General features: G+C 40.3%; 1 protein-coding gene across 1 annotated transcript; it reads right to left on the bottom strand.

Moving 5' to 3' along the window:
• Positions 1-849: 849 nt before the first annotated feature.
• Positions 850-25,214, bottom strand: hic2 (hypermethylated in cancer 2). The gene is made up of 2 exons (XM_047382095.1): positions 24,901-25,214; positions 850-9,253 (listed from the first exon to the last, which is right to left on the bottom strand). The coding sequence occupies exon 2, from the start codon at positions 9,205-9,207 to the stop codon at positions 7,447-7,449; it is 1,761 nt and encodes a 586-aa protein (XP_047238051.1). The 5' UTR covers positions 9,208-9,253; positions 24,901-25,214; the 3' UTR covers positions 850-7,446.

Below are 25,214 nucleotides of genomic sequence, written 5' to 3'. Positions count from 1 at the left end.
AGGCACTGCTACTTCTCCATGACCACCCTGAACTACAACAATTGACAAATACTGAACTTGCTAAACCTCATTTGAAAGTAGTCCCTGCAGTGCTCTCCATGTATGCTACCCTGTAGCTAATTTCTGTGTGAAATGCTGCCAACAGGTTTTTATTCACCAGGAACCATTTACGCAACCTGTAATTACATATGAAGCTGTCTGTAAAGTCGGCATTCATCAACCTTGATGCAATCAGGTAGAACTTCCTGAAGGAAGTCAACTGTGACAGGAACAGTTTCTTTTATTGCACTGATTTAAATAGATAAAATTTCACACTGACATGCCTCCAAAACAGGAATAGTTTTTCCAACTGGTTGAACTCTTTCAAATTGTATTGTGGTACCTTAAAAAACATATTTTATTGGGATTAAATCTGACAGACCAATACAAAGGGTTGCCCATTTATTAAGCGGAAGGAAAATGAACCACATTTTTTTTCAAATAAATCCGTCCAGGCTGAAGAAAAGCATCCACTCAGCATGATGTGCCACCACCATGTTTAAGGTTACATCTTGTTAACTGACCACAACACCTTTTTCCACCGGTTTGTGTTGTATAACCTAAATCTGCATTAAAACGTCTCCCAAACTTCATCTTTGACCAGTCTTGTTCTGTAAAAAAAGCTGTGATGAATGAACAGCTGTAGTTATACTGAGACTAAACTACACACATAGCAACAGAGGTTGAATGCACAACATACTTTTTATTTTATTATTTTTATTATTTGCTTTTCCTTTTGACTTCACCAGCTACGTTGTGTTGGTCTAGAACATACAATCTCTATAAAGAACACAGAGACAAGCCAAAGTATTGGTTTTCAATCAAGCTTTTAATGAAAAGATAAAATAACAGTTTATTCTTCCTCACTGCTGTACATTAAGACTGCAAGTTTGTGAGTGCTGAGGTCAGCTGTATTACACTTTTATGACACTTTGAGTTTGCGAGCCCGATCGCTACACACAGCGGTGGCTCAGACCTGAATACGAGCTCTCTGAGGAGTGAAGATAAAGAGAGGGAGAGAGAGAGAGAGTGCCCAGCCTGGGTGCTGCCAAAAGCCCCAACAAAGGTCAGGAAACCTCCCCTTAAATACTGGTGGTGTGTGCATGGTTTTAGAGGGCGCATTTGCAGACTTAGACAGTGGCATCTGTGCTACTGTTGGAGGTCTGTGCGAACACATGGCAGCAAAAGCGCACCTGGGCGTGTGCACCTCTTGCATGAGATCTGTGTTTGCCAAAGGGGAAGGGCTTCTTGCCCTTTAAATTATTCATCAGCAAAGTCCCTACAGGTCCATTCCAGAGCCTCTCAACACCATAGATCCTGATACATTATTGAGAGGCTGTTCCTGAAGAAAACCAAAGAGGAAGCTCGATATACCCAGCTCCACTAATCAACCCTTCAAGTACTAACTTTACATTTTAGCAGCTACTCATGTCCGCCTGTGAATGTAGCAAGGTGACAGTGTACCTTAACAAAACTCGTAGAAATATGTAAAGAAAATGTTTTGTATGAAAATGTGATGCTGCTATAAACTTTTTGGTTACAGATGGACGGCAAGAAAAAAAAAAACAGTATAAATGTAATGGCAAGACAGCACTTTTCTGTAAACACTGGAAGTTGAGGTATTTTGGTGTCACTGGAGGTACAGTAAACACTGAAAAATGCAGCAGAGCAGAGAATTTATAGGCCTCTGTGCAGTAAAGATTACAGAGAACCAAAAGATCTAACGAGCAGGGGTCAGGTGTATCTGAGATCAAGGAAGGGGCAATAAAGCTTAAAACAGGGTTTAATGGCACTGTAGGCCAATTCAAAACTAGCTTTGGTTTAGCCTGCCAAGGTAAGGTTCACTTCCAAAACTAGACAGCACAGCCCCTTCATAATAATAATAAAAGAAAAAGCCAGGAGGATTGCAAAAGTATCCGAAGAGTAACAAAATGAACACAGAGCTGAGCACTGTCTCTCAGAGGGGTTTCCTGCTTCATGTCATTTTAAAGCTTTTCTAACACTGCATAATAATATGGGTTTTAGATCATTTTAGCAAATAATAACGATGAGGTAAGAAGAGAAAGAGAAAACCGTCGCGTTAAATGGAGATGATATGAGAGCCTCTGAGTCCTTGGAGGTTTAAAAAACATACAAAGTGCACTTAGTAAAGCCATCTTATCCAATGTTTCTAAAAAAAGAAAAAAAAGTCTGCTAAAGTAGAGAAAGGAGACACTGAAAACAAAAGGAGGCGGAGAAAGTGGTTTAAGACAAGAAATTTAACAATGATCAAGAGGGAAAAAAATTTGAATTATGTGCATGTTTCTGTTTTGTAGAGTTCTTTTTTTTTTTCTTCAGCGTCAGCAGCGTGGCAACACCCAGGTAGAGCAAGTTTTAAAATATACAGTAGCCTCCGCTCTGCACAGGCAGCAGTGTCCTGCTCGAGTCCACAGACAAGCACACAGGGGGAGTCAAGGTTCAGATCCCCTCTGTGTCCAGTCAGTGACAACTCAAGACAATGTGGGTAAAAAAACCCACCTATCATTAAACAAATGAAATAAAAAAAATCTACGGACTGTCAGGTGTAAATACCATAGACCATTTTCTTAGGAAGAAAACATACAACAGTTCTCCCATAAAAAAAGTCTTCACAGATTGTGGTTAATGGCTATGTTTTGCTTCTTATAAGATTCAGCTTGAAAGTCATCAAAACAAAACAATAAAAAAGGGGGTTCCAGCCTCCACCTCCATCTCACACACTGAGAAAATTCTTTAAAGAGGTGAGGCCAGCCCTGGAAATAAATACATTCATCACCGACAATAAACATTTGATAAAAAAAAGAAAAAAAAGAGAGAGAACACTGTCAATAAGTGTTTGCGTCAACGTTATCAGAGGCTCGGCCAGCCAGAGGTTTGTGCTGCTTTCGTCCACATAATACAATCTAATTTAAAAGTACAAAAAATAACAAAAACAACAAGGAACATTCACAGTTAAGACTACCAGATGAGCCCGTTCAGATGCAAAGAACAAAAGGGAAAAAAAACAAAAAACAAATTGTGCTACATTCTCCAGATAGGTTCTAAAGAGCAACCAGCTAGAGATGTACCATGTTAGACGACCAATTGAAAAAGGGCTCAAGCAGAGGAGGAATGCCTCGAGCGTGTTTGGGTAAACACAGAGACAATATTGAGCTGAAAGACCCTGACCAACAATGCCTTTTTGATTAATAGGTATTAACAAGGATGCAGTCCCCCCCCCACAATCCATCCCATCTGAAGATGGGCCAGAGGGCAGGAGAACTGGGGTGCAGGGTCACCCCAAAGCCAGCTGGCAGGGAGGAGACTCCACATAAACCCTTCCCCAAATTGAATATGTAATGGTTCACCTCATGTGTAATGCTTATGTTTTGGCAGCAACATCTGTGTTGAAAAGCATCTTAATTATACACACATACGTACATACCAGATAAAAAGTAAAAAAAATAAAATAAAATCTTTGACTGGCCGAGCCTCGATTGAGGTCTGTAAAACTGTAAAAGTTTATGTAAACAATGAGATAAATACATATGTTTATTTCTATTTTTTTAGAGCCACACATGGTTCCATAATCATTCAAATGTGCTTTGGTTTAAAAAATAGTTTGTGAATTTGGGTATGAGCTTTTTTATTATTATTATTTCACTTTCTTCTAAGTTCTTTGTACAACTTTGCAACCATTTCCGCACATATTGTGTAACTAACTAAAAATGTAGACTTTGTTTTGAGCTGCCTCGCCTTTTGTCAAGGCTTTTTCTGTTAGTTGAAAAAGATTCCCCCCTGTTCATCTTAAATATGAAACTAGTGTTTTTTTTTTTTCTTTTGCTTCTCCCAGGTTTAAAATACAGAGAAACTGATACAATGCTTTATCTAACAAATGTAGCTGAGAGCCTGCGTACACACAGGCAGAACAATCCCTGAAGTACTTGAAGAGTAGTAGTACTAGTAGTAATAGTAATAGTAGTAGTATGGTCACAGTTTTTTTTCTTCGTTTTGACAAACAAGCAGGCATTCAAATGAAGCTGCAAAAAAAAAAAAAAAAAATCCTTTGCGGAGATGGCTAAAGAATGTACAAACACCTTTTGCATTACAGACATTGTGCTGCAGTGCACCTGGTGCTGAGAAGTACAATTACGTTTGAAGGCAATGCATTAAGGACTCCATCGTTAGCTAGGAGAGGTCACAGGCTACAAATAACATGTTTTTTGTTGGAAGGGTGTTGGGAGTGTGAAAAATTCCCATGTAGCATGCAGATGCCGAACAACAAGAAAGTCAACATTAAATTAAGCAACTACTCTGGGAGTCCAGGATGCAGGTACCTAAAAACAATGGTGATGTTTGCAGGGCTTCCGCTACATCACCGTGAAAACAGTTCACAGACCTTAACAAGAAGATGAAGGAGGTTATACCAAAAATTATAAACTCAAGAGGACAGTTTAATCAACATTACAGAGGAATGCCTATATCAAAAACTTGTAGTAAAGGCTAATGATCCACAGTGGAAGTTTTAAGAGTAGATGCACTGGACAGTGAAACAGACAAAGAAGAAGAGCCATTCTCTAGGAGTACTGGAGTTTTGGTCTTCATTGTTTTGTTGATTGTGATGATTCAAAGTAATATTGTATATTCAATATGGTGTACTTTAAGGAAATGTGAATATAGGACTAATAGAGAATATTTTTGAATAACAGGAGGTCAAAATTTACTAAGAGTTACCGAGTTATTAATTAGGTGTCAAACAGGGATCAGAAATGTTTACGTTAAATGGAAATCTGGCATAAAATATAGTCTAAATGTACAGCATACTTCTAATTATTTAATCCATAAAACTAATCAACTCGAAGAAATAATAAATATGCAACGGTTTAAAGCTGGAATCCAATTTTTGTTAAACGATTTAACTGGCAGTCTATAATTGTTTAATGTGACAGGCTCAGGCTGAAGTTTTCTGGGAAAACCCTGCTGTTTGACCACTGCTACAACCAACTAATTATGGTTCTCCTTTCTACAGCCATCAGCGGTTCCATGGCGGTCTCCTTTTCCTCATACGCCTCTCCTATTCAAATTTAGGGTAAAAAATAAGAGCCAAAGAGTTAAAAGCTGTAGCTTGCTGTGCAGTCATTGTTGGATTGATACTGGTCTTGGCGCTTGGTGCTGTAGTAATAAATCGAGCAGTCTTCTTACAGTGTGACACTGGTTACTATCAGGATGGTATATCAAGTGTGCACAGCGTGACATGTTCAAATACAGTCGGATTTTCAAAACAGTGTGTAGCAGGGTTTAGGTACATGGGATGTGAAAAGAAAATAGGCATATGTAAAAAATTGGGGTAAAAATTAGTCAAGGGGTGAACTGACCCAGAGCCATTCTCTACTTCTAGTTGCATTTGATGAGGTACATATTAAAAAGATTTTTAAATAACTTAAGTAGTTTTAGTGAACGCTGTCCAGTGCATCTCTATGTCTCCTTTTCTTATGACAAGTTTTAACAAATCTGGCTCAAAAAACTGAAAAAGAAAAAACTTGAGTAACTTAAATTTCACATTAAAATTCTGATTATAGATCCTATCTTTTTTTTTTCTTTTTTGTTTTTGGTATGAACAGAACACAAACTGTCATCAAGTCCTGTTTTTAAAGTCAGGGAATATAAAGTGATAAGGACTCTGGATACACAAAAAAAAAAAAAAGAAAAACAGAAACGGGACAAACATGCTCAGTGAACATATCTTAAACTTTTTTCCACCCCTATCAGGTGGTAAAGTTTTTACACCCCCACCGGCCCACCAATCAGCACAAGCTTTTCCTTGCAAAACCACAAGAACCATTGCAAGCCTCAGTCATTGGCCAAAACAATCACAAAAAGGGTGGATTTCTTTGCGTGGACTTTAGAATATAATTCTTAATTTGTTTTATACAGGAATAAAGGAAATCAAAAGAGAAATAATTTAGTATGCTATATATCTTAAGTACATCTTTTTAAAACTTTGGTTATGAACTTGTCTAGCAATGTTCGTTAGTTAGCTCAGTTCTCCTCGACATTCATGAGATCTTTGGAACGCTATACATCTAAAACTAACCAACCAACCAACCACTATTTGCTCCAGGCAGGATGCTACAGTACACACTGAATAGAGGGCCATGTTGACCAAGGCCCTGGAAAAAAAAAGAAAAAAAAAAAAGCTATATCTTGTACAAATAACGGCTAAAAACAAATCAGAAAGTGTAAAATCTATGAGCATTAAAAACCTGTGTTGAGAGATGGGCAGGGTAAAGCATTAGGTGAGAAGTTACATAATCTACACACTTTTTACAATTAATTACACAAGCAACTTTTAACTAAATCAACAGAGTTTGTAAGAGTAATCAGAGGTAGCGAGGTCACAAGCCTATATATAAATAGACTTCTTTTTTTTTCCAAGGGGAGGAAAGCTATACACAAAAATATAACGTACCCACTCAACGTAGCGTTCGGTTTAAAGCAACCCCTTTAAACCTCCCACCCTGCCCTACAACCCCAACCCCCCACCCACACTTATCAAGAAAAATCCCAAGACCTTCCAGTTTAAAACATTCACTGAAACATGACAAGCTTTTAAAGTATGAGTACTACCACAAGGGAATTTCTCTTTCCAGCTTCTTTCCTTGGAGCACTAGCAGGCAAATCTAAAAAAAAAAAAAAAAAATGAATAAAAACTCTCGTCTATATCAATGCAAAACAGCCACAGAGAGGACACAGAATATTTGTTGTTTTCTACAAACAAACATGTCCTCCTGAGAAAAACCTTTCTTTCTGTGCTTTCAGGTAAAGCACAGAGATGGTCCCATACCCAGTTACCCCTCCTCTTTTATACATATAGCATCACCAACATCATAAAGGATATAAAGCTGTCAGGGTAAAAATTTTCTTCTTGCTGTATTATTGCCAGTTTTGTTTGCACCGATATTTTTTTTGGTCAAAAGTTGTTTTAGGAACAATGGGGAGAAAAACAATTAAGGTTTAATTGCTTAAACCACGGAGAGAGGAAGGTGGCAGAGGGGGACGAGGTGCCCACATTCACATTTAATCAACTGTGCCTCTCCACCATGGCTTTGTGACTTTGGAGAGAGACACAAGTAAATAGTCCCTCTAAAAACACCTGAGAGGCGAGCACACATCATTCACTATAACCAAAGACCCTATCCTTGCATCAAAGGGATTCCACCATCACCAAGAGAGAGCACTGTGGCGAGCAGCTACACCATTCACTTAGCCAGGGCGTCGTAAACTGGAATCAGTATCAAGAACTGTGTGTGTGTGTGTGTTATGTGTGTGTTTCTTTGCTTCTGAGATGGAAAAAAGGTGAAAAAATGTTCCTTTTTCTCTATTCCAGTAGTTCTTTGGCTTGATGCGTTTCTAAGAGGGTGAGGTGTGCATTCTCAGGTGACTGATGAGGTTGCGCTGCTGGGTAAACTTCCCACCACAAAGCTGGCATTCGTACGGCTTCTCCCCAGAATGGACTCGCATGTGCTCCGTTAGGCGGTACTGCCGCGTGAAGCGCATGCCACACTCTTCACATGCAAAAGGTTTGAGGCCCAGGTGGCTGCGCATGTGGCGCGTCATGGTTCCCCGCTGGGTGAACATTTTGCCGCAGATGTTGCAGGGGAAGGGCCTGGTCAACCAGTGGCTCTTTTCGTGCTGCCTCAGAGTTGCAGGGTCTTTGTAGCTCTTGCTGCACACGGTACACTTGAACGGACGTGTTTCAGAGCTGAAGCTGGAGGGACCTACAGGGGCAGAGAGGTCCTCGGCCTCCTCCTCCTCTTCCTCTTTGACAAAGGTCCCTCCTTCTTCCTTGATATAGAGCTCATCTTCAGTGTGGGTCTCCACATGAGCATTAAGTTGTTCAGAACTGGGGAAGCCCTTACCACAGGGAATACACACATAGAGGTTGTCCCCAAACGCTGGCTCAAAACCTTCCTGCCGGTACACATAGTTAGCGCTGTGGTGTCCCCCTCCTGCTCCTCCTCCAGCTCCTGTGCTCTCTCCATCACTCTGGCCACTTTCTTCACTGTGGTCCTGGCCGTTCACTCCTACATCTTCCTCATCTTTACACTGGAAGGACTGGTCAGACGTAAAGCTTTTACCACTGCCTCCATCAGCACCAGCGGAGCGGCCATTTTTAGGACCTACAATCACTCCGTTAACCAGAGGCCTGTCATGATCCTCAGACTTCAACCCTAATGCCTCTTTTTTGGGCCATTCGTTCTTACGAGCAGCATGTCGGGTTTTTTTCTGGGGTGGTGGGCCCTCGGACTGGTTTTGGGATTCCTCTGGCGTTTTGGAGGAGTTCAGCTCCATATTCTCTGAGACACATGTGTCTACACCTGGCAGGGTGGTTGAGGAGTCATCCAGTGAGGCACTGTTGGTTGTGGATACTGAGGCAGATTGGGGGGACTCTTGGGAGTTGCTGTGTGGGCTAAGGGCATCAGTGGCTGTGCCAGCAGAGTGAGGACTCTTCTTGGACAGATCTAGCCCGAGATCTGGCTCCCCCGCACTTCCACCACTGCTGAGATTACCATTACTGCTGCCGTTTCCCCCATTTCCAGTCTTCCCAGTGCTCCCGACAAACAATTCGTCATCTGACAGTTTGTCCCGAAGGCCTTCATCTGGCTGTGGTTGGTCGTTGTCGGAAGGGGTCGGAGGATAGTGGTTGTTGGGCCCAGCAGGTGTAGAAGAGGAAAGACGCTGGTTGTTGAGGCGTAAGCGGCTTAGTGGACCTGGTGTGGAGGGTTTTCCTGGTAGGGGCTTCCCACCACTGCGCTTGAGCTTCTTTCTGCACAGAGCAGCGAGGTCATGTAACTGGAGGTAGCTGGCTGCGGTCAAGAGGGCACTGAAGTTTTGCTCGCTGCTGTGGTCTGATGAAGACAGGAGCTTTCCAGTATAGATAAAGTCCAGAACCTGTCTGAACACAGAGGGGTTGACCATCTCCGTGTCAAGGTTAATAAGGTTATCATGGAGGACCAGAGATTTGAAGTAAATGCTGCTGGCTGCCAGGATATTTTTGTGGGCGCGAAATAGAGCATTCTCCACCACAATGATAACGTCACACAGGAAGCCCTTGGCTCTCTGCTGGTTGAGTTGCAGCAGCAGTTGTTTGGCATGATTTGGCAGTTCCATTTCCTCCTTCCTTCTCGCTGTCTTCCGACACGTGCACCACCTAAAGCTGAAACACAGAGAGAAAAGATGGTTAGCTCTGACACATTTAAAAATATGCAACAAGGATTGACAGCTAAGCTCTCCATTTCATATGCCCACTTAATTGTTGCAGAGTTCAGAGATTTGAGGTACACCCTGAACTGGTGATCAGTCCCTCACAAGGCCAACACAGAGCACAACTCAAACCCAAGAGCGAGTCACAGTTGTCAATTGTTCTAACATAGAAAGAACCCTGTCTGGGAAATATACTGTAAAGCAACAGTGTTAACCACTTTTGTTTGTTTTGAAACAAAAAAATAGTGGGGAAAAAAAACAGCAACACAGGGACTGTTCTCTCACATGTGATGTGACGATGCATTGGCTTCTACTGTAAATAAATTGTGACCGTACCATGGAAGAAAGGCCAGAAAAATACACATTTTTCAATGCTGTCTAATAGCTTGTGACATTATAGCTCTGAAATAGTGGAAGGTGGAAAGTCAAACCTTTGCATTTGTGAAGGTTAAACCTTTACAAAACCTGCAGGTCAGAAATTGGCAACAAACCTCTGATTAGCACATTTGCAGTAAACACCGCATGACAAAAAACATAGCAGTACAGAAACTGGAACCAAGGCCTCTGCTTCTACTTTAAACAAATTGCTGCCCTACATGGATCAAGTTCTAATTGTGCACAATGCTGCTGTTTTGGCACAAAGGCCAAAGGGGCAGGGAGAGAAGAAAGGTGTAAGTTCCTCCTCTCAGCTTGTTTTCCATACTTTACCTGAGAAACTAGTTTCTGTGGGTTGCACTACTTGGAAACATGCCTCACTCTCATCTCCATTAGGTCATGGTAATGTCGGTCCTGCCCTATTGTCTGGGGGTGGGGGTCGTTGGCACAGCAGGACTGGGGGGAAGGATTAGGTGACACCTGAGCAGGTAAACTACACAGGAACATGGCAGAAGGGGAGGGGGAGGTGTGGCTCAAAGACAAGGACACCACCACTTGATCCTCCAAAGAGGCCCTTATTTATGGAATTAGGACAAGTGAATCTCATTCACTGATGACCTACAATGTATAACAGTGCTTTTTCCCTTCTGACACACAAAGCCATTTCTGTTACACCAATTTTATGCAGTAGATGCAAATCAGTCTGTAAATTAGAAGCAGCGTGTCTTGCTTCTGGAAGCAAGCCTGTCTTTGGCACATGTTTAACAGGTTCTGTAGGATTGGACATGCTGGTAAAATGAACCCCTGCCATGTAATACCTCTGACCACATCAGGGCACAGAGTAGTAAAAAGAGATTAAACAGTAATGCTGAGAAATGCATTACTTGTGCCATAAATGTGTGTGAAAATGCATAATTTCAATTCTGTGACAACCAAGATTTACAGAAAATCGTCTTCCATAAGACACGACAGGAAAGAAGGGAGCGCTTCTGAAAATAGGCAAGCGTGGAAGCAAAATGTGTACATTTGTATAACCAGGAGAAGATAAAGTGAAACTTCAACAGAAAATACAACTACAGCTAAAATGCAGATGCATTGTCTCAAATCTTTTCTAAATGGAGAATGGAAGACCTGTGGTAAAAGGTCAACAGGCTGGGACTCGAACCTATGACGGCAGTGTCAAGGACTGTTGCGTCCATACATGGGTCACGGGCTTTACTCCTTCACTACCGCCGTGCCTAAAACTTTTTTTTTTCTAAACTGTTGATGGAAGAGATAGGGGTTAGGGTCAACCTTTGGGCTTACAATGATGCTTTTAGCAGGTAGCTTTAAGAACCTTCTTAAAAGAGCACTTTAAGTCTTGATGGGTAAACTAGTTAAAACAGTTTATGTAGACAAAGTTTTAGAATAATCTCAGGCATTTCTAGACAGCAGGAGCCAAAAGGTATCCTCCTCTCTGGTGAATGAACAATGGGAACTAAGAATGACTGTGGTGCTGAGTACCTTCTTATGGAAAACCACAGCAGGTCCTTAGGACCAGAAGAACAATCTGTGCAACTACTTGCTCATAAGGCAAACTATAAACTACTTGGTCAAACACAGACTTGCAGCACTAGCAGATCTGAGTATCTTTTTTTTTTTAACAAACTGGTCAAATTTAAACAATAAGGGAACTGATCAAAACTCACCAAGGTGACTTTCTTGAGCTTATTTTCAAGTCAAGTCAAGTTTATTTATATAGCGCTTTTCAGCAACAAGGCACTCAAAGCGCTGACCAACCAAAGCGCTTTCAACCATTTTGTGCCACTGGAGTTCAGGTCATTTTGTACCTGACATTTTTGGGCATGAAACTGAGCCATGCCCCAAAAAACCTTTCATGCCCAACAAGTCACTTCGTACACACCAGGAAGACTTCTCGAACCCACTTTCAAAGAGATGATCTTAAGTTATTTTTTTATATTCTACTTCAAGTCTACAGTAAAGCAATGTGGTTATTTGACTCCAATTAGTAATATCTAGCAGCAGGAGGTCACTTCGATTCTTTTAAGTCACTGGTTTTTGTCATAATTGGTCAGATTTCATTAAAGTCAACTGGCCCAAATGAGGAACAGAACCAGAATAAATATAAATTGTATAAGGATTTTAGAAAAAAGTAGAATTAAATTCTGTGATATTTGAGCATTTCATGACCATTTATCTCCATATTTCATGAAAATACTGAACTACAAACAAAAATAAACTACTATGGAATGGTTTAAATCAGAGGTCTCCAACTCCAGTCCGTGAGAGCTACTGTCCTGTCGCTTTTAGATGCTTCCCTGCTCCAACACATCTGAATCATACGAATGGCTCGTTACCAGGCCTTAGATAAACTTGATGGGATTTTGAAGAGCTAATTCAATCATTTCATTCAGCTGTGTTGGAGCAGCCTTGGCAGTGGCTCTCGATGGGGCCCCCTGGTTTAAATACACATGTATCAAGTGGTTTCTTTACAGGTAAGAAGTGGTGATATGACTTAAAATTGGAGGAAATTAAACTACAGGCTTCCAAATTATACTGTATTTTTACACCAGAGTAACATATTATGACTACAAACCTAATATTTAGCGAACCCTCCCTAGGAAATCTTTAAAAGTGTGTTAATTGGAGACTGAATTAAAACCTAATAGGTCATTACACTTAAGCCATGCGTTGCGTTTAATTGCTTAAACCACGAAGAGAGGAAGGTGGCTGAGGGGTACGAGTTGGTTTTATTTATGTGTTTTTTTTACACAGATCAGACAATGTGGCCTAGAGGCAAGACACCATAATGCAGAAACCTACATGTCATTAGAAGTAGCGTAAAGTACATGCTCCTTCGCACCTCAAACGCATACATCGTATCGTATGGGGTAAGAACGCTGTCAAAAACAATGTGTATGTAAAGACGGAAATGTGTGCATATTAGTCAATAGTTGTGCATAAGTAAAATCCAAAAGAGGCATTGTATATTTCCTCTATAAAAATACAAAATAAAATATTACAGCTTCAAGAAATTACAAACACAAAGTTCAAGTTTACAGTTGTGGTTTATGTATGCTATAACAGTTTGAATACGAGTTATTTTCTTTGAGAATACGAATTTATATCAGCGACTTGGTGTCACGTGATCTCAGGCTCAGCATATAGTGGGTGGAGTTAAACAATGATGTACAGTAGGTGGCAGTATGCACCTCTGAATTTGTTGCGAACCGCCAGCAGAAGAAGAGAAGAAGCAGCAGGACTAGCGCCAAAAGAACGGACCAAGAGCATATATTAACGACATTAAGACATATATAAACTTTTTAACATTACCTGGCTTCGTACCGTAGTTTCTTGGTCCGTTCTTTTGGCGCTAGTCCTGCTGCTTCTTCTTCTTCTCTTCTTCTGCTGGCGGTTCGCAACAAATTCAGAGGTGCATACTGCCACCTACTGTACATCATTGTATAACTCCACCCACTATATTCTGAGCCTGAGATCACGTGACACCAAGTCGCTGATGTAAATTCGTATTCTCAAAGAAAATAAATCGTATTCACAAACTGTTATAGTATATTGTATTCATAAAGAATAAACCACAACTGTAAACTTGAACTTTGTGTTTGTAATTTCTTGAAGCTGTAACATTTTATTTTGTATTCTTATACAGAAAATATACAATACCTCTTTTGGATTTTACTTATGCACAACTATTGACTAATATGCACACATTTCCGTCTTTACATACACATTGTTTTTGACAATATCGGCTTCTCATCATGGCACAAATGTGAAACGACGAGGCACCCAACCTAACTAAAATGTTTTGTGAAAATGACGTAAACATTTTTTTTGTGAGTCAAACCAAAGCAGATTTAAGAGTTACTCAAGGGGAACAGCTGGTTTTGGTAAGTAATATTCAAGTAAAGGGTATGATTGGTCCTCAGAAATGTTTTGGTAGATACCCTTGTGATAGCAATGACCATATGAATTCATGATGGAGATTTTGCCAGCAGAACAAAGGAACAATAGTCCATCATTGGTCATAATAGTAATGACTAATTTGTGTATATCATGTCATTTGCAATTAAAATAGAAAGAAAAAAATGGATTTTTGCAGTTCTCAGGAATTCCCTTGTGTAAAATTACCTTCTGGAAGCATGTGAATGATTCCTTCCAAAAGCCACGTCAAAACAGACATATTCTTAATCGGAAATCTAAAATTCTAGACTAGAATAATCATATTCTGACCGACATCTTTTAGTTAAATGTACTAGATGGCAAAAAGTAGAAAGAAAAACAAAAACCTAAAAATAGTGAAAATGTAGGAAGGGGGGTTTATCAGGGCACCCTTTTGAAGCAATATTGAACATGGTTTAAGTGCAACAAGGTTAGAATTGTAAACTGTGGTCTGTCACAGTCTGACTGGCTGATACAATCAGCTGAAGTAATCATTACTCTCAGGTCCACCCTGGGCTTGCCTCATCTACTGTGACACCTCTCATGGTCTTCCTCCCTTCCCCCGTCTGCTTTCAGCTACACATCTTTTCCTCTTTTATCTTCCCACTCTCACCACTGTGTCTTTTAGGCCTGAAACCACATCTCAAAAACAGTTCACTTTCCCTAATGGTAATCAGACAGAGAAATTCTGAAATACATAACCCATACCTGTTAATCACAGAACCTGCTTCAGGGGGTCTACCGCGCTCGACCCTGCAGGCGGTAATAGAGAAGAGGGGTGCCGGAGAAAAGAGGGCCTCTGCTATGATGCCAGCCAGGAAGCCATATATCATTCAAGTCTCGTTTAACAAACACCCACCTCTGCATGCTTTATGGAGGGATCCAAGAGGCTTTTCCTGCAGGCTGACATTAAAAGGGGGCTGGGCCCAGAGGAGAGAAACCAACGAAGTAGCAGAAAAAAAAAAGAAGCCTTCCCCCACCTCCCTCCCTCCCTCCCTCCCTCTTCTTCTTCTTCTTTTCCTTCGCTCTCCCTACGTCCCCCATCACCCACTCAGCTACAAACTCCCCCTGGCCCCTTCAGTGCTGCGCCATGCCGGCTAGATTCCAGGGGGCTGCTAATGGATTACTGCTGATCTATATGCAGTTAGGGTGGGATACGTGTAGTCCCAGCTACCCTTCTAATGGTGCTGCCCAGGAAAAGAGACGTATTAAAGCAGATTAAAGATATGCCTGCACCATCATGACACCTTCATCTGTGGGGGACTGAAACTTCATGCAACACCCACAATCTAATTTGTTCTTTAACAATATAGTTATTGTGCACATATATGATATGCCATTAACTAATGGGGCATTATGTTTGTATTCAGAAGTGAAAATATTTGGGTTTCAACTGGGAGATATTACTACAGCGCTCCCTTAAAATCAGAATTGAGACTTGCAAAGATGAAGGTCCATAGGCAGTGCCAAAAGGTGACTCCATATCTCGGCTGAACATGAAGTTACAACAGTTTATCTGCACTTTTGTCTGATTGTATCAAATAATACCCTTTAAACTGGCTTTAGCATTTTACACTGGCGATTAGCATGATTAGTGCAGCTGTAATTGCTAAAAACGGCAGCCTTTGCGTGTATTGCGTAGAGAATGTGGATCAATACTTTAACCCTGAGATATGTAAAATGGCCGATATTTTACAGATCCAGCATAATCCATGACAGGCAGAGGCTGAGAGATCAAAAAGATAACAGTACAACTTCAATGTGTTCCCTTCAGCCTTCCTGTTATCGTTTTAAGATTCTGCGCTCTCTCACTCTCCCACAACTGGATTGAATCTTTTTAAAATTTTGTAGTAGCTTCTTACATCTCTGCACTTCTTCTGACGACTTCTTTTTTTAAAGACATTAGTGACAATGAAAATGGTTAAGTTTGAGTCTTCTTCCCTTGCTAACAACATGCACACTGAAAAGCATTTTCAGCAAGACAATGTTATACTTAATATGGTAAATTCTATAAATTAAAAACAATCTGATTGGCCGGTAAATGGGCAGGGCTGATCAAGCTGAAAATCATTTGATTTCAGTCACCAGCTGATCTCTACAAACATTCAAAAGAAAGACGTTATCACCTTAAGCACTTTTACTGAGTACAACAAATAACAAATTGCTAGTTTTATCACTTGAAGCTGAAACACCAAGACAAATCAAATGCAGCATTAACACTGAGATGCATGAATCATCAAAAAGATGAGCCTGCAAGATGTAGCCTGCAAAAGCACTTTATGTGTTCTTAACCTTTCTGCAAAGGCTGGCATGCCAGCTGACAGATGACATGATCACTGGTGAGGAGAAGAAATAAGACCTGCTCTGGCACCACAAAAGATCCAAAGTAAGCCTTGGACTTGGACTGCAACTGACCAAGGGGCATGTAGCTCTTATAGAGACACATGATCAGCTAACCTTGCCTGCAGGGTTAACCTTTTAAAACACTAAGGACTAATGATAGAAAAGGCAAAGTCACGATGAAATATTCAACCTTGACCTCTTTCAGAAGCTTGTTGATGAGATGAGCTGACACAGATGTTTACCACAAAATAGTCGGAGGTGATCTGGTTGACATACCCATGTGTTGATGCATGACAACCAGTAAAGCGCCCCAAGCAGTGAGTTAATGTCAACCACCTCCAAATTAAACTGGTTACTCAGATCAGGTTTGACCTCATTTACTGTCTCTGTGCTCCCATTTTTCTTCAAGGACTTCCTGGATTAAAAATCAAGAAAGCAAAACTTACAGTGAGTGTTCCGCAAAAGGTGACTAAGGGAGCAGTGGGCTGTGCCACGAATCTCTTGAACAGGGGGGGTAGAAAGCCAAGAGTGAGGGCAGAGGTGAGTCAAAGTCCTCTGGCGCAATAACAAAACACACCCTAGTATTGTGAAAGGTCATCAACTTGCAACAGAGAGAGAGCAAGATTGAGTGGAATTTTAAAAACACTCAACCTGCATTACTATCGTTAACTCTGATTACAGTAAATAGCTGCCCAATAATGAGCTGCCAGTGAACTCTCACAATCTACACAAAAAAAGATTAGTGACAGAGACATGTAGACTGGTGAGCCAATCATGTACAGGAGCAAAAAGACCTTGGTCTATGTGTGCATGCCCTGAAACACAGACCACTCAAACACACGCATGCTGACAACACACAGAAAGAGGAGTATGCCGGTGGGCAGAGGTAGTGGGGGAGGGGGCAGGGGGGATGGTGCAAAGCCAGTTTGAAATACAAACACCAGGGAACCACCTCAGAGCCATTTCAACATGGCTGACCTTGCTGCATGGGGATGGGCCAGTCCAACTAAGGACACATGGGAGCTGCAATAACCTGACTTTTGCTTCTCTCATAGGTGTGAGAAAAGCCAGAGAAACAATGAAGAGATTAAAAGCAACAAATGGGCTATTATACTTACACCTATGCAGTACATGCTGCCTATTTGGAAAATACAGCAGCATCAGTAGTAGTCTGCCTTTGGACTTCTAGATATGACCTTACACTAATAAATAAGCAAATAAGGTGGTATCACAACCTGGGAAATACATGCATGGAAAAAAACCTGTAGTTACATAAAGGACAAGCCCATTTCTGATCCTTGATATATTAAATTCTGGCATAAATGAAAAGCAGTGGATGTAAACGTATTGGGCAAGCTGAGCACCGAGAAAGCCGACAGGTTCAGACTACAACTCTTACAAATGAGTTACTCTTGTCAGAAAGATGCACCTGAAGGAATACTGCAATTTATTGTTGTTCCATTACACTGCTTTCACAACAATTCTTCAACTGCCTGAGCTGCATCACAGGTACACATACATGGTCTCATTCAGAACTGTGATGAAAATAAAATGCAAAGATACTGTAACAAAAATAAATAAACTTCTTTGTATAGTGTTTAGGAAATTGGGCAACTGTATAGTTAAAGTTGTTGGTATCGAATAGGCAAAGAGACAAGCCTCTCAAGAAAATTATAGACTTAACTTAGAAAGACTGCAGTTAGAAATTGGCTGGTCACTGGTTTTGGATGATTCATAGCAGCTCCGACTCAAAAATCGAATCGGTGTCCAATCAGTAAGCACACCATACCAAGTGCTACCATATTAGTGTAACAACAACATTGTTGGAGTTTGGCATTGTTACAGAGTAAAAAAATAAATAAAAATCAGTCAGGTATTGAATGAAGCTCAAAGATGCAAGAAGCCAATTCAAAGAAACTGTTTTCCACAACATGTCAACATCCATTTTATATTCAGACTGCAGGAAATAGAGAGAGCAATACTTTTAGCAGATAACATGAAGGCTGAAAAAAATACTGTAAATTTGCTTTATTTAACTCTTTTGAGCTTTGAAACTCTGTCAGAAGATTCTGGACTTGGAAATGATGGCAGTCTTTTGGAAATCTGAGAGTTAAAGTAAAGGTCTACACCCTCCAGGGAATATGCTGAGACACAGTTTACGGCCAAACCATGATATTTGCTATTAACAGATGCTAAAGAAGTAGGTAAAAATATCAACGCCATCATTTTGTCTTTGTTTTTAGAACAATACAAACCTATTTTACAAACCATTTTGTCACTTGATGTAAATAATTAATGACCACTCAAGGCAGGAAGGCTAGAAACATTATTCAGTATGCCGTTTGTATATTTTCCTGCCTTATAGTGGAGAAACCATTATCAGCTAAAATCTGTAACAACAGGTCAAAGGTTTAGAAATCTATAGATCACAAACCAGCCACAGAACTCAGCTTTGAGACCAATGTACTGGTCTAGTCCTTTTCCAAATTTAAATTCTTTCATTTAAAAAATATCGACATTTGTATCAACACCTGGTGCGGTATTTGCTTATTGTAAATTAAAACACTGCTGTGGCCTTCACGACAAATGATATAATGCCTTTGTTGCTGATTACTTGCTGAAATTCCTCATGCCAATTTAATTCCATGAACTGGCTACAGGTAATTTGTTAAACATCCTTGAACAGCAAAATATTGGAGAGGTGCAGGATAACACATGCAGCCTAACATTCATTTGACACCAAAGCCGCATGGGTACAAAGGGGAAGAACATAAACTGGAGTATGGCTCAGTTTGAAAAATGTCAGTTAAAACTCATGCAGTCAGGCAGACTGGATTCACTGCAGACAAACAGGTCCTGCTCAGGGTGCAGTGCAGTGAAAAAGGAGGGGTGGAGGTTGCTCTGAAACCTAAATGTACCAGCACTGAGAATTATAATAGCAGTATTAGAACCAATCCACATCTTGCTTTTCAGGAATTTTAGGACATCCAGGAATCACATCATTGCTAGTGAAACTGTGGATGATGTACTAATATGTATCACACTAGATGCTACAGCTAAACTACAACTGAACAGAAAGCCTAAATTAAATCTATAGAGAGTAACGGATGTACAAGATTTATTATGTACCATTTCATTCGCTTATATTTATGTATTTATTATAATTGAAGGGATACAAGAAAACAAAAAAAATAGTTCCTGCCTATTAAACTAACAGAAAAATTTTAGAAAGTTTGAAGGTCCTGTAAAGATGTTCTTTCAAGCAACGCCTAGTAAAAAATGTAAATATTTGTAGATTGTTTTGTTTTGAACCATTTTGCGACATAAAACGAAATACAATAATTTCTATATAAGACGTAACACATCTATACATCTATAAATTTAAGTACAGGAATAGGGAACATAAAAAAATTATCTTAATTGCAAATAAAAGAGAAATAAATTGGCTAAGGAATTCAGTTACTGAAAATACTCTATAATTTTAGATATTTTTTATGTTCTTTAGAATTTGAACCTGCACCAATATCCGTTTATGGCAACAACTCCTGCAGGCTGTTCTGGCATTATACCACCAAAAACGGATGGAAAAGAACTGGCATATTTCTGAGTTATTAGAAACGCACATATCAGGCCTTCATAAGCTGATACAGAAATAATATGTTTCAAAACAACGTATTTTCTACAACATGTTGAAATTTGATTCATGCTGCAGGAGAGATATAGAAATCAGCAGATAATAAGAAGGCTGAACAAATATTAGCTGTCTTTCTGGATATCTTAGTGATAAAGTAAGGATCTACGTTCTCTAAAGAATACACACAATGCCTCTGTTTACCGTTAGTAATGTTAACTGTGTTAACCGCTAATATAAAATGCTAAAGACATTACATAAATTCTATGGTCATTTTGTTTTAGTTATAAAATAATAGTAAAACCTTGTTTTACAGTGATTGCTCTCTCACACAGTAGTGTGACGTTGCATCTGCTCCTAATATAAATGACCATACAAAATATATTTTGAATGCTGTTCTTAAATCCTCTTAAATTACAATTCTTAGAGAAATCTACATATCCTTGGTTTCATTCCTGGAAAAAGGTGAGGGAAGCTAAAAGTTAACTTCAGATAATGCTTAGATTGGCAAAAAGTTAGTCTGATTTAAAACAAACAGTTCTGCTTTAATTCCTTTTGCAAAAGCAACATGGTTTATGCACGTGTCTCTGCTCTGCATCATCAATGCTGCTTTGTATTTAGTGGCTCACCCAAAGTGACTCAAGAGAAATGAGATAAAGACTGAAGCGATACTTACACCTTCACCAAATTTACTGGCAGCCTGCTGTTTCACATACTGCGTGCCCTCACGCAAAAGTGAGGTGATCAACTACCTCACAAAGAACTGAAGATTTGATTAATGTGATGAAGGGTCCTCTGTTCGGACAGGATAAACTTGATCAGATAAGACCTCCCCACTAAACCCCGATTTGTAAAAAGAAACAACCACAACCCCACACAACCTGATGCCTTCTGGTTGGACTAAGGGTAGACAGCAGGCAGGGTGAATTGAAGGTTTCACAAAATACTGCCCTCCTCTTTCTCTCTCCCTCCAACGTTTAAACTGCATAACCTTCCGGCTATCAGCACTACATTCCACATTCTTCAAGAAGAACAACAACCTTGCCCTGAAGTGTTTTATTCACTGAACAAACTGTCAATGAAAGCAGAGCGGAGCAGAGCACTACAATCTATAAGTCCTCGTCCAACATGTCAGCAGAACATATAGCCTAAGTAGCCTTCTTACTGCGTCGTGCTACCCACACATGCCACAGTAAGCCATGATTGCATTGCACTGCACACAGGATGCTGAGTGCATGTTGAGAAGGGGAAGGGACAAGATGGGTGAGGCAACCGGCTGATCATGAGGATCATGAGGCACACAAACACACAGGCCTCACATTACTCTGCAAGCCAGGGTTTTGTTGTCCATACAGTAATCAATTAAACTTGTCACACTGCAGTTGACTTGGTCGTTTTAATGGCCTAAATTAATTGATTTGACCCTCACTGTAAGGTCGCACAATTATCTGACTACAACTGCAATGGGTGGTGAAATGGCTGAGCAATAAAATTATTGTGAAGATTCCTTCTTAGTGCTTATAGCTTTACAATATCTATGTAATTTTATCCCTGTGTGGTCCAAATTGGTTTTTGGATGCATCTTATAAAGAGATCAAAATGCGTTAATAACCTCTGATGTTTAAAACGTAACTGAGCAGTTTACTAATGCTAACAGGAAAAACAACTGAGAATTTGAACTGCACCTCTGGCTAGGTGTGACCAGCCAAAATAATGTCTAGGGATATTATAGATTATGGCACCCGAGGACTGTAAGAGGGATAAGAGGTTGTTGAAAATAGACATGAGCTGGTTTCTGGAGTCCAGGTATACCAACATTGCCAAAGGTTGTGACTTCAAAACTGATCAATTTTTTGTCATATCATTTCCACTGTTTAACATTCTTTTATTGAGCTGCATGAGAGTGAACCGGAATGACCAGAGCAGCATTGCACCTCCCCGTGTGCTGCTGCACATTGCTTGTTAGCAGGCTGAAAAGAGGCGAGTACACTTCTTTGGTTTACAAAAAAACAAATTTGGTTGATTGAAATGTGTCCAGTCATGAAAGACAGAGTGCAACCTACGGGAGCGCCACCAATCCTGCTTAATAGAGCAATGCTGCTTTAAAGGGGACATATCATGCAAAATCCACTTTTTAGACCTTAAATACATTTTGTTGCGTACTTGAAGTTGAATTTAGTTGCTTCAGGTGCTGCATAGATATTTTTATATTCTGCTGGGTCATATTTTTCATTTGAATCCAATCAGTTTTTCTCTATTCCTAATTATGTTTTGTGAACTATTACTAAACAGTATTTGGTGCGGAACTACTAAAGAAGGCCATGGGCTTCTGGCAAACTAATTTTGCAAATCCACCATTTTTATTTCTCACAGCAATTTTGTAGTACAAGCCCAAGTATGCCGAAGCTGCAAGTGGATAAATCCAAATGTTCAGTTTTTGGGTGTATTAACCCACACAATTCATTACACCATCTCCCAGCATCAGAACCTCTTCCAAGTGCCTGGTAATATTTTTAAGGAAATTCCTCTTTATTTGCGTGAAGCACTTCAAGGACGAGTGCCTTCAGCAACCTCCGCCAGTATCATGAAGAATTTGCTGAAAGACTTCATCTGATAAAAAGGGGCCAGTTCCTTCTGTTTATGGAAACGACGGGTACAGCGAAGTGGTAAACTGCAAATAACTAAATGACAACAAACTTCATTTTAGACATGAATTTATTGTGTGTTTATATGACATCATGGCCATTATTTGATTGCAGTAGCATCGTGCGTTTAGCTCTTGCTCTGAGTCAGACTGTGGCTCGAACAGGTAGGGCTGGATGGACAGGTCTTACATTGTTGACATCTTTTAATCAATTTGGGGATAAAAAGTTTCTGCACCGCTACATAATTGTTTTTTAAACTACAAAAATGGCCAAACGGGGTTGGAGTGGAACGGGGTGGAGTGGAACACATGAAGAGGGGGTTGGGTGTAATGTGCCTCATTAGCATTTAAAGAGACAGTACCAGAACTAGTTTCTCTTAGATGCACCTCAGAACAGGGGTAAAAGAAGGGCCTGTGGAGCTACAATAACAAGGAATTCAGACCAAAGCATTGCAGTTCCACTTTATATAGACCACAACTGAATGATTTAAGTGTGAAAGGATTTGAAAGCATGATATGTTCCCTTTAAAGCTTTTGTAGGTAAGCTACAAACAGCATGTCTGTTAAAGAGGCCTGGGCTGGTTACAGCTATCAAGGTAGACCATGGTTTTGATAAGTTAAGGTTGCAAACCAGGTATAATTGTTCATCATAGCATTAATACGGTTCAAAGTCCTTTTAATGAGAGGCCAGAGAAAGTGCTGTAGTGATCCAAGCTTTCTCTGGATGTTTGGAGCATAGGGTAGCACAGTGCTGCCCCTCCCCCACCCATTGCTGCAAACTGCCAGTCGACTGGCTGTGAGAAAGCCCGGTACTTCCTGCATTAACAAGAAAGACAAATTAAACAGTCTGGGAATATTGCCAGTTGTAAAAAAACTTGGACGATCATGGTGTGGAAAACTAAAGGGAGCAACACCATCAATCCATCTCATAAAAGTAACACTGTTTTAAAAAACAGCTGACAAGCCTCGAGTATCCTGTCTGTTAAGACAGACACCCTGACTAATTAACCAGCTAATATCAAATTGTCATACTCCCAGTGTTGCACTATTAATAAAAAAGAACTTCAACTTAGTAATGAACTTAGTGTGTGCTAATTCTATAGTTTGGTCAAAGTATAAGCATAAAAATGTGCATCTATGTATTATAAATATAAACTCAAATTATATTATTAGAACTGTAATGCTTAAAACTGTAATATACTCTGCCACTTGCATTGTTTATTTAACTTTACATTACTCAAAAAACGAAAACTTTCCACACACAAGAGGGGGAAACAGATAACAATGAGAAACAAACCCAAACAAGACTATGCAAAATTATTTCAAGTAACGTTTTACAGACAAACCTGTGCTTAGACAAGTAAAAAAAACAAACAAAAAAAAAAACCTCTTGGGTTTTACTTATATTTAAAAATAATAAAAGCACATTCAAAGCTACAACTTATCACATTCAAGTGTGCCACTGATATTAGGCGACACAGCAGAAAGTAGACCTAAGATGGAAATTTTTAAAGCGCTAAGAAAAACAGCAGCCACTCAAGGCAAATACACATTACTTACATTCCTGTGCCTTATTATCGCCATGCCCCTTGGTACTTAAACACGGATCACCTTGGAAGCTCGGCTGCCTTCACTTTACACCTGAACACATACATTGTTGGAATGTGCCTGACCCAGACTTTAAGTTAAAATAAAAATATATCAAACGTGCCACATTTTGATCAGATTTTGGCCAGAGACTCTGTTTACACGCGGAAATCCCAGGTATGCGCCACTGTTTCCATACGACACTGCAGTTTGTGGGTCAGTGTAACGTTACACCCACAGCATGCTCCATGAAAAACTCTAAGCTATACAATCCAATATAGAAACCACGTCTACCTAACAGGAAAACTATTCAAACCAGATTCCTCCTGCTACAGCTTCTACATGGTGCTGAAAGTATACGCGCGTCAATCCTGTTAAATCATTTTAATTGGCCCTACCTAAGACCGAGGTGGCTTAACCTACTATATGCAGGTTACACCAACATGTGATTAGGCTGTGATTGTGCCAAATACAGTGCGTAAAATTCACAGGGGATATTTTAATTTGGAAAATGATCCTGTGAGGTTTTTTTTTACGACGAGAATTGATCAAAGCACGTAATAAAATCGATCCCATTTTCATTCTGAGAATATTGCCGAGCGTTTTCTTTTATATGTCTAGATAGCCTTAGAGTGGAGACATTTCAGCCTTTCTGGGGGGGGGGGAATCCTTTCTTTCGTCGCTGATGCGGTCTGCCAACCAGCCCAGTAATTATCTGGTATACACAGCCGTCCTGTGGGGCATCTCTCGTAGAAGTCTTGCGGCGCTAAAATAAACGCCACGATATTTGCAAACAATCTGTTCTGCGATTAAACATCAGGGCTCAAGATGAGCTGGTTGCAAGCCCGAGGTGGGATTTCACAGCTTTGCCAGGTTAGGCTGGTAGAGCCCGTGAAACCACCACCAGCAGCAGCAGCAGAGCCCCTCTTTTTGTTGGCACGCCGTAGAAGAGGTGAAAAACAGCCTTACGACTCCTGCAGCCGATCCAAACATAAAGGTACCAAATCAGCCCTGTTTATCCACTCCCAAGCTACCTTAAAGATAAATAACGCGTACAAAATACCTTTTTACATCAGTAGGACCGTTCTCAAGCGTTCTTCACCATCCTCCTGCTCATCTCACAGCCTTCGGGACGCCATGTTGCAAGCTTATGACGTTAGGCTTCCTCACCCCTGACCCACATTTGAATAGAAACCGGCCCAGAGCGCAGCAGAAAACACACACACACACACCCCACTGTGGGAGGGTTAGGCCACTTTCTCAGACAGACCCTGGGCCAGACTTTACCTGGGTAGGGCAAAAATAAAATAAAAAAATAAATTAAAAAAACGAGAAAGGGATGTGTTTTTTCTTTTTTGCCCAATGAGCTCAACAAAG

This window comes from Girardinichthys multiradiatus, chromosome 12 (genome assembly GCF_021462225.1).
Source record: "Girardinichthys multiradiatus isolate DD_20200921_A chromosome 12, DD_fGirMul_XY1, whole genome shotgun sequence".
Lineage (NCBI taxonomy): Eukaryota > Metazoa > Chordata > Actinopteri > Cyprinodontiformes > Goodeidae > Girardinichthys > Girardinichthys multiradiatus.
Note: the sequence above shows the minus strand (reverse complement) of the source record. Positions and strands in the feature narration are given on the sequence as shown.

Coding starts and splice junctions, on each gene's coding strand:
- hic2 (XM_047382095.1), bottom strand. CDS start 9,207: ATGGAACTGCCAAATCATGCCAAACAACTGCTGCTGCAACTCAACCAG.